General features: G+C 45.5%; 3 protein-coding genes across 3 annotated transcripts in view; all 3 read right to left on the bottom strand.

The window, feature by feature from the left end:
* Nucleotides 1-435: 435 nt before the first annotated feature.
* Nucleotides 436-2,618, bottom strand: LOC141553160 (lithostathine-1-alpha-like). The gene is made up of 5 exons (XM_074284998.1): nt 2,540-2,618; nt 2,235-2,353; nt 1,752-1,889; nt 906-1,017; nt 436-503 (listed from the first exon to the last, which is right to left on the bottom strand). The coding sequence occupies exons 1-5, from the start codon at nt 2,616-2,618 to the stop codon at nt 436-438; spliced, it is 516 nt and encodes a 171-aa protein (XP_074141099.1).
* A 6,526-nt stretch (nt 2,619-9,144) lies between these two features.
* LOC141553161 (lithostathine-like) lies at nt 9,145-11,357 on the bottom strand. The gene is made up of 5 exons (XM_074284999.1): nt 11,279-11,357; nt 10,965-11,083; nt 10,491-10,628; nt 9,647-9,758; nt 9,145-9,212 (listed from the first exon to the last, which is right to left on the bottom strand). The coding sequence occupies exons 1-5, from the start codon at nt 11,355-11,357 to the stop codon at nt 9,145-9,147; spliced, it is 516 nt and encodes a 171-aa protein (XP_074141100.1).
* A 4,344-nt stretch (nt 11,358-15,701) lies between these two features.
* LOC141552607 (lithostathine-1-beta-like) overlaps nt 15,702-16,228 on the bottom strand; it is a 5,086-nt gene continuing 4,559 nt past the window's right edge. The window contains exons 5-6 of the mRNA XM_074284691.1: nt 16,191-16,228; nt 15,702-15,769 (exon numbers count right to left, since the gene is read on the bottom strand). The exon at nt 16,191-16,228 is cut by the window's right edge and continues 74 nt beyond it. Of these exons, the coding sequence (XP_074140792.1) occupies nt 15,702-15,769; nt 16,191-16,228 (106 nt within the window). The remainder of the gene's footprint in view (nt 15,770-16,190) is intronic.

Consider the following 16,228-nt stretch of genomic DNA (forward strand, 5'->3'; position numbering starts at 1 on the left):
TTTACAGCATTGACAATCACCAAACCTTTTGTCCCAATTTTTCCCCTCCTTTCCTCACCCTTCCCCCAGATGACAGTTTGACCAATACATGTTAAATATGTTAAACTATATATTAAATACAATATTAATATACATGTCCAAATGGTTATTCTGCTGTTCAAAAGGAATTGGAGGGGTAGCTAGATGGTGCAGTGGATAGAGCATCAGCCCTGAAGTCAGGAGGACCTGAGTTCAAATCTGACCTCAGACACTTAACACTTCCTAGCTGTGTGACCTTGAGCAAGTCACTTAATTCCAATTGCATCAGGAAAAAAATAAAGAATTGGACTTCGAAATAGTGTACCATTAGCCTGTGAAGGAAATAAAAAAATGCAGGCAGACAAAAATAGAGGGATTGGGAAGAGAATTCCAATTCTTTGTCCTGTTTTGTCCCCTTTAAGCTCTGAACTTGCAGAGGTAGAGGTTCTTCTTCTGACAAGGTTCATCTTTCCACCTCTGGAATCCTGTGGAGAAATGGTCTAGGTTCAGCTGAGGCACAGGTTAGGGCTGGACATTCCCAGTCTGATGACTTTAGCTTCCCGGTCACAGGGTCTCCACTCATTCAATATTGTCCTTGAGGTCCCCAGAAGAAAGGAGAATGAAGACAAGAAAAGGAGGGAGGCTGAACAAAAGAAAGAGGAGGGAAAAGGAAAGAAAACGAAGAGGAGTTTGGGAATTGGAGAAGAGAGAAAAGAAGATGATAAATTAGGGGGAAAGAAAAGAGAAAAGGCACAATGAGGAGGGCAAGAGAGAGGAGAGGAGTCACTCTCATATTCTTGGAAGGAGGTGCCCCCATTCCTCCAGGCTCTCACACAGCGCTAGGAGAAGAGAATGCTCTTGCAGAGAAGGAAGAGGTTGGAGCTCACCAGACTCAGGAGTCAGGCTCACACAATAGTTAGGATTGCTCTTTGCTGGGAAGCCCGTCCCCCAGGCCTGATAGAGGTAAAGGGCGTTGCTGCTCCATTTCCACCTGCGATTCTGGGGGAAAGGATTGGGAAGGAGGCGGTTAGGGAAGAGGGAGACCCCCCACATCTACCTCTTTTATATAGTAACTCCTTATAATAACAGACCAACTGCACCAAACCGGGCTCATTCTGTTCCCTGTCATCCCAGGTGCTGTGGCCCTGGCTGCTGCTTCTGCCATTGGGCAGCTCCAGCCTGTTCTGCCCCATCATGTTCTCTCTGGGAGACCCAGACAGAACCACCCTCCCTCCCTCTGCCAGAAACCCTCCCCTGTCTCCTGCCAGTCCTTCTTCTGCCTGGCTCTGGCCCCAGGCCCTGCCCTGAGCTCCCTGAGCCTCTTGGGGAGTCCGAGGCTGGGTCTCTTGAACTGTTCCTCAAATGCAAGATTTCCTTCTTGGGACCCTGGTCTCCATTAGTGCAGGGCCTGGAAAGGCCTCTGGGGGATGATGAGAATTCACAGATCACACAGGACTCGCTCATTGCAAAGAATGGGCAGAGACATGGAAGTGAAACTGTGGGTTGGTGAGTCCCCAGGAGCCCTGGGAGAGATGCAATCCCCCTCTCACCCCAGAGACCCCGCAGACCCTTCTCCCTGCCCCCACCTCCTGCCCCCTGGATTTCTCCTATTCTTCCTCATGCTTCTGCTCTGTTAGGGGCTTGGCCCCTCAGAACTCATAGGATCCTCCCCCCCCCACATCACTGTTTGCCTTCTTTCCAGGACTCAGACAGGGACGGCCCCTTGGTCATACCTTGTTGGGGTCGTGCAGCCCGATCCAGACTGGGCTCTGACCAACCCCATTCTCCACAATCATGGTGGCCACAAAGGCGGCCTCAGCTTCGTTGAGCAGGGAGCCCAGGTGGCCCGAGGGGTAGCCCTGGCACAGCAGCTGTGGAGGGCAGGGAGCAGGGCTGGGTAAATGTGGGAGTCAGGAGCTAAGGAGGCAGAAGAAGGCTCCTGGGAGCTTCATAGGATAAGGGTGGTCTATAGAGGAGGAGAAGAGGCTAAACAGACCATGGTGAGATGGCTATGGGGCACAGGGGTTACTTTTGTGGGAAGTGGGAGGTCCATGAAACACCAAAAAAGGAGAGCAAAGCTCTGGAGTCACCTGAGAAGGGAAGGTCCGGGTGACAGGTGAGGGTTTAGGGACTCATGGTGGCCACACTGATGACCCCAAGTGACATTGGGAAAGGGAGACAGACCATGCCCCCTCCAGGGCCCCTCCAGAACCCACCTCGGCAGTGTTCCAGGTCTCCTGGGGACCCAATACTCCATAGCAGTGGGAGCCATGGAAGCCAAAGCCCTGGGGGCAGGAGCTCCTGGCAGAGGGGGGTGCAGGGGCCTCCTTCTGGCCTGGGGAGGGAGGAGAGCAATTGAGGTTCCTGCTTCCTGCACATCAGTCTTTGAATCCTACAGACCCCCAACCCCTCTTCTCTGTCCCATGGTGCCCACCCTGCTGCTGTCCAGCCCCTTCCCTTTCCCTCAAAGCCCCTATTCTAGGCCGAGATGGGCAGTCAGAGGGAGGCCTGAGACACCCACCTTGTGTCAGGCAGGGGAGCAGCAGGCAGGCAAGGAGCAGCCCTGAGAAGTTGGGGGACATCGTGACAGACAGCGTCATCTCTGATTCTGGGGAGTAGACAAGAGAAATCCTTATCTCCCACCCAAGGACCATGGGGAGAAGGGACAAGGACAATGGTCGAGACCTCAGGAGCCCCGGGCTGCTGCTGGTCTCCTGGTCTCTGGGCCCAGGCTGGGTCTGAGATCCCTCCTTTCTCCTTCTCCCCTTCCGGGGTCTCAGGGAGTATGTAAATCTGGGTGCAGGACAGAATCTGGATGGTCCAGTGAACAGCTTTCCTTCTATCATAATATATTAGAAATGACCATCTAATGGCATCTCCCTCCAAGATGGGAAGGAAATCGTCTCAGGAGCCTGTAGGGACCTGATCTCCCAGACCTTATCTCCTTTACTTACCAGACTGGTAGACTGAAGGGATAATGGATCTGACCAGAAGAGGATAGAACCTTTATAGAGAGAGGACCCAAGTGGGTGTAGATATTGGGAGGAGCTTAAAAGAAGGAGACTTGGCAGGGACAGGGGGATGGAGGGAGGGTTAGAACACAGGTGCTGTGGGGGACAGGGGGATTCCTGGAAGAGGTGAGGTCTTCCTCCGCCTGGGTTCAGGAGCAGATCAGACCACTGCTTTCTTCCCATAATATGAGGTAGAGGCATATGACTGGCTCCTGCCCCAAAGCACACCAGCTGCTATATTCCCATAGCCATGGGACACCTTGATGTTGTTTGATCATTGAAGGAAGAGGAAAGAATCATGGGATTGAGTGAGCCTTCTGCAGGGTTTGGATGGAAAAGACCAAGTTCTGGGAAAGGTGTAGTGTCAGAGACTTTGGCTTTGGAGGAGGGAATTCCAGTCAGTGGACCAGAGGGAACTTGACTGGATCTTCTAACTTCCTATAATTACTGAAATTCCCCAGACAAGAAAGATTTTCAGGTTCTTGGGAAGGGCCTCTCATTCTCTAGAGTGTATTTGGGGTCCATTGACACAATCTATAGAGAACAGAGTTTTCTGTAGCTTCTTTTAGGAGAAAACTGCTGCCTAAGGAGAGAGATAAGAGGATGTAAGCAGAACCAAGTGGTAAATCTCCCAAAATCAAAAGAAAATTGAGGGTGGAGAGGACACATGCTTCTTTCTGATCTTCTCCCACAAACCCTCAACTAATTACCAAACCCAGCCTCTGAATTAGCTCTGGACTGGCAGAATCCACGAATATTGAGAGTGCAGCAAATTACCAGCAGAAGATAATTTCAAATAACACTAGAAAAGGTCTGTTTTGATTGGGCACAGGAGGAGGTGGCCAGACACAGGCAGGCAAGAAGAGCACAGGGACCAGCACATACTGTACAGACCTGAGGTGGTGCAGTTTCCATGGGGTGGTGCAGACTCCATGCTGTGGGGAATCTACAGGGAGGATTCTATAGCAGTGTTGGCTATTCTCCCATGGTTGCAAGCCAGCAGATCATCAGACTAGTTATAAGACATCCAACACAAACACACAAGTAAAGAGTGAACCCCAAAGCACCAGAATTTTGAGGGGCCTGGCCACACCCACCCAGCACCAGAAGTAAACACTGACCCAGTATAGTCATTGCTGCTTGTAGAGGAAGCTTGGAGAACCTCCCTTGTCCTAAAAGTAAATCTTAACTTTAAAAAAAAATGAGTAAAGAGGCAAAGAGAACTCTGACCATAGATAGTTTTATGATGGAGAACAGATTTCAGACCCTGAGGAGACTAAAAGCAGATTGTCTCCAGATGAAGCCCCAAAAGGTGGTATAACCTATTCCCCATAACACAAGGCTCTTCTAGAAGAAATTAAAAGGATATTAAAAGAGAGCTAGAAGAAAAATGGGGAAAGGAAATGAAAACTTTGCAAGAGGGTTTGGAAAAAGCATACAATCCATTAAAAATAGATTTGATAAAATGGGAAAAGAAAACAACTCCATGAAAAACAATCTGTGAAATGGAAAAGGAAAATAACTCCCAGGAAAACAGAATTTGTGAAATGGGAAAAAAAATTCCATAAAACAAAACAACTCATTTAAAAACTCAATTGGGAAAATAAATAAACAAATAAACAAACAAATGAATGAAAAAATAAAATACACTAAAACAAAAAAATGTGGCACAAAAAAACCAAACAAAAACTAAAAATAAAAACTCAATTGGACAAATACAAAAAGAAGCAAAAAAAGTAAATGAAGAAAATAATTCACTAAAAATCGGAACTGAATAAATGAAAATGTATGACTCAATGAGACATCAAGAATCAGTCAAGCAAAACCAAAAGAAAAAAAGAAAAAAAATTAGGAAAAAATGTAAAATTCCTAATTGGGAAAACAACTGACCTAGAAAATAGATCTAGGAGAGACAATGTAAGCATTTTTGGAGTCCCTAAAACCATGATGAACAAAAGAGCCTAGACACTATTTTCCAGGAAATCATCAAAGAGAACTTCTCTGATGTCATAGAATCAGAAGGTAAAATAGCCATTGAAAGAATTCACCAAACACTTCCTGAAACAGACCCTAAAATTAAAATCCCAAGGAATATCATGGCTAAATTTCAGAACTATTGGATCAAGGAAAAATATTATAAGTAGCCAGAAAAACACAATTCAAATACCAAGGAGCCACAATAAGGATTACCCAGGATCTAGCAGCTTCCACCTTAAAGGATCAAAGGGCCTGGAATCTGATATTCCAAAAGACAAAGGAACTTGGAATGCAGCTAAGAATAAACTACCCTGATAAACTGAGCATTTTCTTCTAGGGAAGAAGATGGGCATTCAATGAAACAGGTGAATTACATTTATTTCTGATGAAAAGACCAAAGCTAAACAAAAAGTTTGACTTCCAAATATTGGACTCAAGAGAAGTATAAAAAGGTAAAAAAGAACTCTTGAGAACTGTATTTCTGTTATGGGTATACATAAAGAGTCCATGTATAATTTGATTTTACTGTTATAATATAAAAAAGGAACTTGAGGTGGAAAGAGAATTGTATCACAAAAAAGGGAAAGTGGAGTTAAAATGAGGGAAATTATATTTCGCCAAGAGGCAAAGGAAATCTATTATATTTGGGGAAAGAAGGGAGGGGGATGAACATTGTATGGATCTTACTCTCATCAGATTTAGCTCAAAGAGAAAATACTAGACATATTTGGTTTACAGAGAAACTTCTCTCACCTTATTGAAAAGTGGGAGGGGAAAGGCAAAAAGGGAAGGAATAGGCTAAATAGAAGGGAAAACAGAAATAGTAGGGGAAAGGTATAAGAAAGGGAGAGGGATTTTGAAGGGGGATGGATTCTAAAGAGAGAAGGCTTCTTAAGGCAAGTGGTGCTTATAAGCTAAATACTGGGGAGGAGGGGAAGTGGAAAAGAAAAGAGAAAAGTATAATCTGGGGATAATAAGATGGCAGGAAATACAGAATTTGTAGTTTTAACTGTAAATGTGAATGGGGTGAACTCTCCTATAAAGTGAAAGCACATAGCAGATTGGATTAAAAACCAGAATCCAATTGTTCAGGAGTGAAGAGAGCCATCTACACCCAGAGAGAGAACTATCGGAATTGAGTGTGGATTACAACATAGGATTTTCATTCTTTCTGTTATTGTTTGCTTGCATTTTTGTTTTCTGTCCCAGGTTTTTTTTTCTTTCTAGATCTGATTTTTTTTTGTGCATCAAGATATCTGTATGGATATGTATACGTATATTGGATTTAAGATATATTTTACATGTATTAGAATACTTCCCATCTAGAGGAGAGGATGGGGGGAAGGAGGGGAAAATTTGGAACAGAAGGTTTTGCAAGGGTCAGTGTTGAAAAATTACCAATGCATATGTTTTGTAAATAAAAAGCTATAATAAAAAAGGAAAAGAAAGAAAAATAGTGTTTCTAAAATATCAACATTTTAGAATTTTTCAATTTTAGACACAATTACTAAGTTGTGCTTTCAGAGGAAAAAAGGAGTTATCACAATTTACAATTAATAAAAATCCAAATTAATAAATTACTTTATAAATTGTCAAAAAAAGAAAATTGAATAAATAGCCCCAAATCTCAACTCAGGTGGAGACCCTCAGCATTCATCTACTGCCTGTCTACTTTTGATTCCCAACTCCCTTCTTTTTAGAAAATTCTCTGCTAGAGATTTAAAATGTGTTCCTGTTAGCAAGACTTGGGCAATTGGAAATTGGTTTGCTTTCCACAAATCCACAACTTTGGACCACACTGGCAAGTTCTTGGAGTACCCAGTGGGTGATATTTTTTGGATTATCCCCAGTAGACCATGCATGATCTAATTTAAACATCCTGGTCTACCTGGATACAGTTCCCAGAAGAGCCCAAAATGTGACCCCATCCTGAGGTCACTGGCATCATTCCTGCCTTTGTTCTGGTCACTAGACATGGCCATCCAGCATGTTGACAATTAGCCTGCAATATTGTATTAACCTGCTGCTGAGTCTGCTTGTCTATACCTTCTTCCAACTCTAGTCTCTCCTCCATTTAACCGCAAATGCAAAAAAAAACAATCTTTCCATGTCAAATCCCTTCTTATAAATTTCAGTGGAGCTCTATAGCCTCCAAAATCAAATACAAAATTCTCTGTCAGAAGACTTTCCTGTTCTGAGAAGAGTGAAGGAAGACCATTTCAGTCCAAGAACCATCTGTTAGTGGAGCAATATTTACTAGAAGTGAAACAAACCAGGTGGGAATACCATGATGACATCACTAAGAGATATCCCTGGCCTTATACCTTTGGAGGCTTAAATTACTCATCAATCATGGTCCTAATTTCACCATTCCTGGCCCACAAGGATACCCCTCTATAAGTTCGTCCTTGCTTAGGCTGAAACCAGTTCAATTTCTAGAGAGGAAACTCAGCAGTTGACTTTTGGACATTAAAAAAAAAATCTCTTCCCTTTTATGAATGATCTCTTCATTGTGTTCCTGTTGCTGTTATGTCTATATGGGGAAGACTTTTCCCCAAATAAAGACGAAAATGTTTACTTGCTCCTCTTCTTACTATGTGGTCTCTTCAAAGGTCTTTCTTCTACTAGTAATTATGCAAGAGCACATAAATTATGGTTTTAGTGAATATAGACTCATAAAACACATGGAACCATAGATTTCCTTCTTTAGGGGACCTGCCCTAAAATTGGGGTGTACTTCCAACATCACACTTAGGTGATAGAAGATGTATTCAGAAAGAGCAGTCATCTTCTCAACCAGGACAATAGGACACACCTCAAGGGCATTTGGCTCACTCTGAGACTAAATCCAGGTGGAAGCTTAGAATATCAAGAGATCAAACTGAATGTGTAACTTTATCAATGTACAAACTGCTTCTTCTGAGAGGAGGACCTGCCTCAACAATCAGCTTCTCCACATGGTCCTTCCGACACGTATAGAGATTGAGAAGAGAATAAAAACTCCAGATGTGTCAATCCCAGAAGCCTCCATCAGGACAAAGTTGGGAAGACCAAGCAAAGATGGCGTAAAGCCAAATACAAGACTTTTTATAGGTCAAGCAGGCCAGGGACTTCTGGATGCAAAACACCAGATGCTGGGGCAGGAGCCCAAAAGGTTCCATGGTGACCACAGGCTCAAATGAAGTAAATCTCAGTGACAACAGGGATTAGGACACATTGAGAGAGGGCCAAAAAAGTGAGTTTTGTAAAGAAAGATCCAATGAAAGGGACCAATCTCACTTGAATTTAAATGAGGTTATGGGTCCTGCCTCTCTAATACTTGTTTCAGGGAAAGATTACATGACCAGATGTGAAATCCAAAGATAGAGGTTCAAGTCCTCCTAACTGTGATGCTGGGAATGTCTCTCACCTCCACTTTCCTCATCGCTAAAATTGGAGATGGTATTAAAGGTGGAAATGAGCAATGTTTTTATAAACCATGAAGCACCATCATGCTTAAAAAAAAGAATTCAGAGTATCAGGTCAGAAAGTAGTTTATTCAAAGACACATAACTATTTGAAATGTCTACAACAGAACGATCCACAAACAGAGCACCATGGGAAGGAATCTGAAGAAGAGCTTCCCTGAGTCATTTGATTATGAGAAGATCACAACAGAGACCACAGTCCCTACCATTCCCACAACACAGGAAAAGGCAGAAATTCATCCCCTAAATCTAACTTGGATTTCAAATTTCAAGGGATGACATTTTTGTCTTGAACGCTCTCTTTGACGCCTTGGTTAAGAACTCTCACATTCACAAGATTTCTGAAAGGAACTAAAACTGGAACTTTTCCACTTTTTAACAACAATGTGACCATTTATATTCAGGGTCTGTATCAACTTTGAGCTACTTGTGGTATGGAAGATAAAAAGCACTTGAGCAGGTAGTGCTGAGTGCAGTGGAGGGTGAATGGAAGAACAGGAACAGGAGAAGTGGTGAGAGTGGTCAGATAACAGAAGGGAGGGTGGTCTGGTGAGGAAGGATGATGGAAAGAAGATGCTCTGGGAGGGCAAAGAGATTATGGCCACAGCCCTCCTGGGCTGTATTTGGATGCAAGCACCCGAATTTTGGGCTCTTCTTCTGTCTGCTCCCCTTTAAGCTCTGAACTTGCAGAGGTAGAGGTTCTTCTTCCGACAATCTTCATTTTTCCACTTCTGGAATCCTGTGGAAAGATGGTCTGGGTTCAGTTGAGGGGACAGCTTAGAGCAAGAGATCCATGGTCTGATGATTGTGGCTTCCTGGCCACAGGGTCTCCTCATTCAAGATAGTTCTCAAGATAACAAGAAGAAAGGAGAATGAAGATAGGAAAAAGGGAAATAGAAGACAAGGAAGAAGGGAAGCAGAAGAAGAGGAAGAGGAGGAAAAAGGAAAGAAAGCTAAGATGGATGAAGGTTGGGAATTAGAGGAGAGGGAAGAAGATGATAAATTAGGGGGAAAGAAAAGAGAAAGGATAAAAAGAAGGGAGGGCAAGAGAAAGGAGAGGAGTCACTCTCACATTCTTGGAAGGAAGTGCCCCCATGCCCCCAGGCTTTCAGACAGCCCAAGGAGAAGAGGATGCTCCTGTGCAGCTGGCAGAGGGGGAGGGTTGGCGCTCACCAGACTCAGTAGTCAGGCTCACACAGTAGTTGGGTTGGCTGTTCGTTGGGAAGCCCGACTCCCAGGCCTGGTAGAGGTAAAGGGCATTGCTGCTCCATTTCCACCTGCGATTCTGGGAGAGAAGGTTGGGAAGGGGGCAGTTAGGGAAGAGTGGGACCCCCCACCTGCCTCTTTTATATAATAACTCGTTATAATAAACAGACCAACTGCACATGAACTTTTCTTTAGCCCAGACCTCCCAAACCAGGCTCATTCTGTTCCCTAAGTCTTCCCTGGTGCTGTGACCCCAGCTGCCATTGGGCAGCACCACCCTATTCTGCTCCATAACGTTCTCTCTGGGAGACCCAGACAGTGCCACCCTCCCTCCTTCTGCCAGAAACCCTCCCTTGTCTCCTGCCCCAGACCCTCCTCTAAGGGGTCTCTTGGGGAGACTTAGGCCCAGATTGCCTTGGGCTCTTCCCCCATGCAAGGTTTCCTTATTGTGACCTTGTCTCCATGAGGGTCGTGACTGAGAAGTCCCCTCAGGGAGATGCTGGGAACTCAACCCAGACATGGGCAGAAAATAATTTCCCATTGAACCAAAGGGATGGGCAGTGATGGTGGACTCAGATGGGGGATAGGTAAGTATTAAAAACCTGGGGGGTGGAAGTGTAGGCTTCCTCTGGCCCAGGACCCAACCCTCCAAGCTCCTGCCCCTTTTCTACTCACTGGCTTCCCTAGTTCTAGTGCTTTTCTTAGAGTCCTGGACCTACGAGACTGGTAGGAACCACCTCCTCATCAGCTCCACACACACTGTTGTTCCCCTTCTCCCCAGTCTCAGACAGGGACAGGCCCTCGGTCATACCTTGTTGGGGTCGTGCAGACCGATCCAGACTGGGTTCTGACCAACCCCGTTCTCCATGATCATGGTGGCCACAAAGGTAGCCTCAGCCTCATTGAGCAGGGAGCCCAGGTGGCCTGAGGGGTAGCCCTGGCACAGCAGCTGTGGAGGGCAGGGAGCAGGTAAATGTGTGGGGGAGGGAGCAAAGGAGGCAGGAGAAGGCTCCTGGGAGCCTCAGGGGACAGGGTGGTCAATAGAGGTAGAAAAGAGGTTAAAGGGACCATGGTGAGATGGCTATGGGGCACAGGGATTACTTTTGTGGGAAGTGGGGGTAAGAAACACCAGAAAGGGGGAGCAAAGCTCTGGAGTCACCTGAAAAGGGAAGGTCTGGGTGACAGGTGAGGGCTTACAGACTCATGGTGGCCACACTGATGTCGCCAAGGACATGGGGATAAGGAGACAGATCCCTCCCCCTCCCACAGCCTCTCCAGAACCCACCTCAGCAGTGTTCCAGGTTTCCTGAGGACCCAATACTCCATAGCAGTGGGAGCCATGGAAGCCAAAGCCCTGGGGGCAGGAGCTCCTGGCAGAGGGGGGTGCAGGGGCCTCCTGCTTGCCTGGGAAGGGAGGAGAGCAGTTGAGGTTCCTGCTCCCTGCACATCAGTCCTTGAACCCTACAAGCTCCCAACCCCTTCTTCTCTGTCCCACAGTGCCCACCCTGCTGCTGTCCAGTCCCTTCCCTTTCCCTCTTACTGTGTCCAAGCCCTTTCTAGGCCCAGGTGGGCAGTCAGAGGGAAGCCTGAGGGACCCACCTTGTGTCAGGCAGGGGAGCAGCAGGCAGATGAGGAGCAGCCCTGAGACTCTGGGGGACATCATGGCAGGCAGCATCATCTGATTCTGGGGAGGAGACAAGAGAAACTCTGATCCCCCGCCCAAGGGGGTCCCCAAGAGGGGACGAGCATAATGTCCAAGACCTCAGAAGCCTGGCTGCTGCTGTTCTCCTGGTGTCTGGGCCCAGGCTGGGACTGAGTTCCCTCCTCTCTTCTCCTTCTCCCCTTCCTGAGCTTTAGAATCCACAAACTCCTGGAGCAGGACAGAAGCTGGGAGCCCTGGACAGGGGGGACTCGGGAGATGTCCCCTTCAGGGTAGCTTAGGAAGTATATATCCTGGCCTTCCCTCCAAGGTAACAGCCTCCTAGAGCAGCTGCTGCCTCTCCCATCTGGGAAGGGAAGGGCCTCTGGAGCTGCAGGGACCCCATCTCCCAGACCTTCTCTCCCTCACTTACCTGGTGGAAGGAATCGTGTGTCTGAGCAGAAGAGGATGGAACCTTTATAGGGAGAGGACCTGTTATGGGGGCAGGGCTGGGGATGGAGGGAGGGCACAGGGGCTGGGGAAGGGCAGGGGCTTTCTGGAAGAGGGTGAGGTCTTCCACACCCCAAACTGAGAGGAGCCATGGCTGGCCAGTACCCAAAGCTCACCAGCTGCCTCGTTCCCACAGCCAGGGGAGATTTCTGGGAAGGTCGGTGATTGGGGAAAGAGAGAATTCATGGGAAGGAGGGAACTTCTTGCCGGGAAAGGTGTAGTGTCAGAGACCTGGCCTTGGAGAAGGAGGGAATGCCAGTCAAGGAGTCACGTTTTCCTAATAAAACCCTATGTCTTTCCATTAATTCTTGAAATTCAAATTTAGATTTAAATTTTCCATATAAGACTGCAATATTTGAACAAACTTCTAAGATCTTATACCCAGAATAAATTTAACATGTGCCAATTAATAGAAACTATCTCCTACAATTTAAGAATCAGAATTCCAATTTAAACATACAAGGTGGCAGAACACTGTCCTTTTCAAGTCTGTCCATCCAATTCAACCCTTCTGCAGTTAGGATTGAGGGAAAGGGGATGCAGGATGGCTGAGCCACTAAGACATAGCCTTTTGCCCACTTGGGGTCCTGAGAGGAGGATTTCTATTTCCTTAAATAAATTTCCATTTTGGGGGAAGAAAACAAGACAATTCTTAAAACTGAGATAGATCAGATTTTAAAATTGACTGCAGTTCATGAGATTCCCTAAATTCTAATTAAATGTTCTAGGAAAACTAAATTGCCATTTGATTATTTTCCAATACCCATAAATCATTTCTCTTTTATAAGCCAGGAACAGTTAAAGTGCCAATTTTTACTGACAGGGCCTTCAGAATCTGACTCGAGATTCTTTGCCTGCTGCTCTTTGCCTGAGATTTTAAGGTAGCAATGAATTTTTTGTCTGTTTGTTTATTTTGTTTTCCTAAAGTTCCCAAACTCTTAAATCTTCTGACAGTGCAAATAGATTACAATTTGCACATCCCTTTAGTGAGTTTTGATTAGAGCTTCTTTAAAATTACTTTTACTATCATATCTTCTCTTTTTGCTGAGATGCAGACCCAGACAAAAATAACAAGCAAGAAGACTCTCCCATCTTTGCCAAAAGTCTAGGACAATTAGAGCAAAACAAAACTCCCAAAATGTTTGTGGCAGCCCTTCTCATAGTGGCTAGAAGCTGGAAGATGAATGGATGTCCGTCAATTGGAGAATGGTTGGGTAAATTACAGTATATGAATGTTATGGAATATGATTGTTCTGTAAGAAATGACCAATAGGATGAATACAGAGAGGCTTGGAGAGACTTACATCAACTGATGCTGAGTGAAAGGAGCAGAACCAGAAGATCATTATACACTTCAACAATGATACTGTACGAGGATGTATGCTGATGGAAGTGGATTTCTTCAACATAGAGAAGAGCTAATCCAATTCCAATTGATTAATGATGGACAGAACCAGCTACATCCAGAAAAGGAACACTGGGAAATGAGTGTAAACTGTTATTTTTACCTTCTGAATCTAATTCTTCCTGTGCAACAAGAAATTCGGTTCTACACACATATATTGTATCTAGAATATACTGTAATATATTTAACATGTATAAGACTGTCTGCCATCTGGGGGAGGGGGTTGGGGGAGGAAGGGAAAAAATCTGAACAGAAGTGCAAGGGATAATGTTGTAAAAAATTACCCATGCATATGTACTGTCAAAAAAAGTTATAATTATAAAATTAAATAAAAATTAAATAAACAAACAAACAAAAAAAACCTCCCTAAACCAATCACACAACAATAAATACAGACCAAAGGCAATCTTCTGATGTCTCAGGAGGGCTGTGAGGGGAGAGTTCAGTGTCACACCCAACAATCTTTCCCCCCCAGTGACCAGACCAGGCTCCACAGGGACCAAATGCAGGACTGGATCGGAGCTGGGATGGTACTTGAATGATCCTGCTTCAGTCTGGGGGCCCTGGAACATCTCAGGGGCTGGCTCTCCGAGTCTGGGCAGGGTCGGGTCTTTCCCATATCCAAGCCAAGTCCTGAAGTCTCAGCGGTAACCGGGAACGTGCTATCTCACTGGGGCCTCCAAAATGTTGTACCCAGAACAACAGTGAGTGAGACCCATCAAATTTCAAGTGGACTTTATTTGCCAGTGGCTGCAAGGGGCGTAGTGAGACCCAAATCAAGCAGCCCCCAACAGCGGGAGCCAAGGGTTTATAAAGGCTAAATCCACAAGCTAGAGGGTCGTTAATTGTGTGAGCATGAAGATGCAGAAGCAGAAATGAGCAGTTTCTTAGGTCTTTTGGTCACTTGGGATGACCAGTGATTTCCAACTTTCCTTTCTCCTGCCTCCCTAGTTCTCCCAATGATCCAAAACAATTCCTTCCAGCCTTGCAATGTTTCCTGGGACTCAGACTCCCTTCTGAAAGCAGAGCCGCTAGCCAAGAATTTCCTTCCCATCACAACCCCAGAATCCAAATCATTCACTGAAACAGAAAGGAGTAGAGAGGGTCCTCCCTGCCATGGCTTTGCTATCCAGTTTCAAGGACCTTTATGTTCGTCTCCAAGACAGAGCTAGGAAAATATACTTCTTTCTCCACAAGGTCCAATCCCTGAACTTTCAGAACTGAGGAGCCTCTAAAGACAATCCCTAAAGATGGCTGTTACAGAAGGCTTCCATTTTTAGATTCTGAGATTTTTTTCTGATACAGGAATCCCCTCATTAAAGGAACATTATCCTTCAACACCTCTCCACAGCCAATCGGGCAAGCCCAAGTCCCTTTCTGCTGTGTTTATCGAGAGGGTCTTGGCCCATGTAATTTCTTGTAAAAGTCTATTATTGATGATGCTCATCTCAAGTTAAGGGGTGAGAAAGCTGTGGATGAGCACATGGAATAACATCCAGGAACTTCCACCCGAACCAGACATCAGTAGTTCCTGAAAGCAGGAAACTTCATGCACAAGCTTAGCTTCCCTCATAATAGGACCCAGGTCTGCTGTGTATTGTCCTTCGGTTTTTGAACAGGGAGAGGGAAAGAAAAAACTTTTAAAACAGCCTGAGAGCACCTTTCACAGGCAGACAGAGAGACACGCCCCCTGTGATGAGAGTCCATTCTCCCTAGAGCCCCAGCCGACAAGTTATCTTCAAGCCAGCCGCAATCTCTGAAACCTTATCCTCTTGAGCAGATGTCAGTGAGAATGCCCTAACTTTCCAGAGGGAGGTATCCATGGGACTCAAACCTGCCTCCAACCTTTCAATGTTTTCCCCTTTGAAAAAGGGAAATGGACTAAAATAAAGATCTTGCATATTGCCCTGAGGATGGTTTCAGAATATGGCTTAGACTAGGGAATGGCCAAGATCTCTTTCAACTTCGAAATTTTGTGGTTCTGGGTTTCTGTCCTGTATATTTTCTTTACAACTTACAAGTTTCCCTTATCTGTTGTCCTCAGGGATTGAATTCTCCAATTTTAGTCTTATTGAAAAAATGAATAATGAAAGGCTTTGACTGAAGGGGAGAAGAAAGACTATTTTTACACACACACACACACACACACACACACACACACACACACACACACGAACATTGTGTGTGTTCATAACTCTCCAGATTTGACACCAAACAAACACTAGAGACAGTGGGGTGGTAGAAAGGATGGTTTATTCTGGTTGCCAGTACCCCAGGCCAGACAGCCCCCAGAGAATGTAAGTGAGAGGAGGAAGATATATGAAGACATGAAAGGACATTTCAAAAAAGAGAAGGGATGTGGGGGCGAGGAAGGATTTCTGGGAAGACAGACTTCAGTTAGGGTCCCCAGGGTGCACATTTGGCTCCAGGACTGCAGAATCCTCATTCCTTGCTCACACTTATCTCCTCTAGGCTTTGAATTTGCAGAGGAAAGGGTGTTTTTTATCACAGGATTCATTTCTCCATTTCTGGAATCCTGCAGAGAGATAGCCTAGGTTAGGCTGGCCAGGGCAACCATCAGAAATTCATCCCGGACGGATGAGCCAGACTCACGCCCAGGGTCCTGTACCCATTCATGTACTGAAGTAGAAGGAAAAGTAAAGGAGGAGTGGGAAGTAAAAGGGATGAGAAGAAAGGAAAGAAGGGGGAAGAGAGTTGGGAAAAGGAGAAGGGAGAGTAGAGGGTAGTTGAAGAGAGAAGATAAAGGGGAGAAATGAAAAAAGAGGTGAGGAAAGGAAAGAAAAAGGGAAGGGGAAGAAAAGAGAGAAGGGAGGGGAGAGGAGAGATACTTCACATTTTAGATACCGAGCTAACCCCAGCTCTCCAGGGGTTCAGCCAGCAGAGAAATGGGGGATCGGCCTGAGTGGATCAGAACTGATGGTGTTTTGTTCTCTCACCAGATTCAGGAGTCAGGATGGCACAGAAGTTGGGTTGG

Source organism: Sminthopsis crassicaudata, chromosome 2 (assembly GCF_048593235.1).
Source record: "Sminthopsis crassicaudata isolate SCR6 chromosome 2, ASM4859323v1, whole genome shotgun sequence".
Classification (NCBI taxonomy): domain Eukaryota; kingdom Metazoa; phylum Chordata; class Mammalia; order Dasyuromorphia; family Dasyuridae; genus Sminthopsis; species Sminthopsis crassicaudata.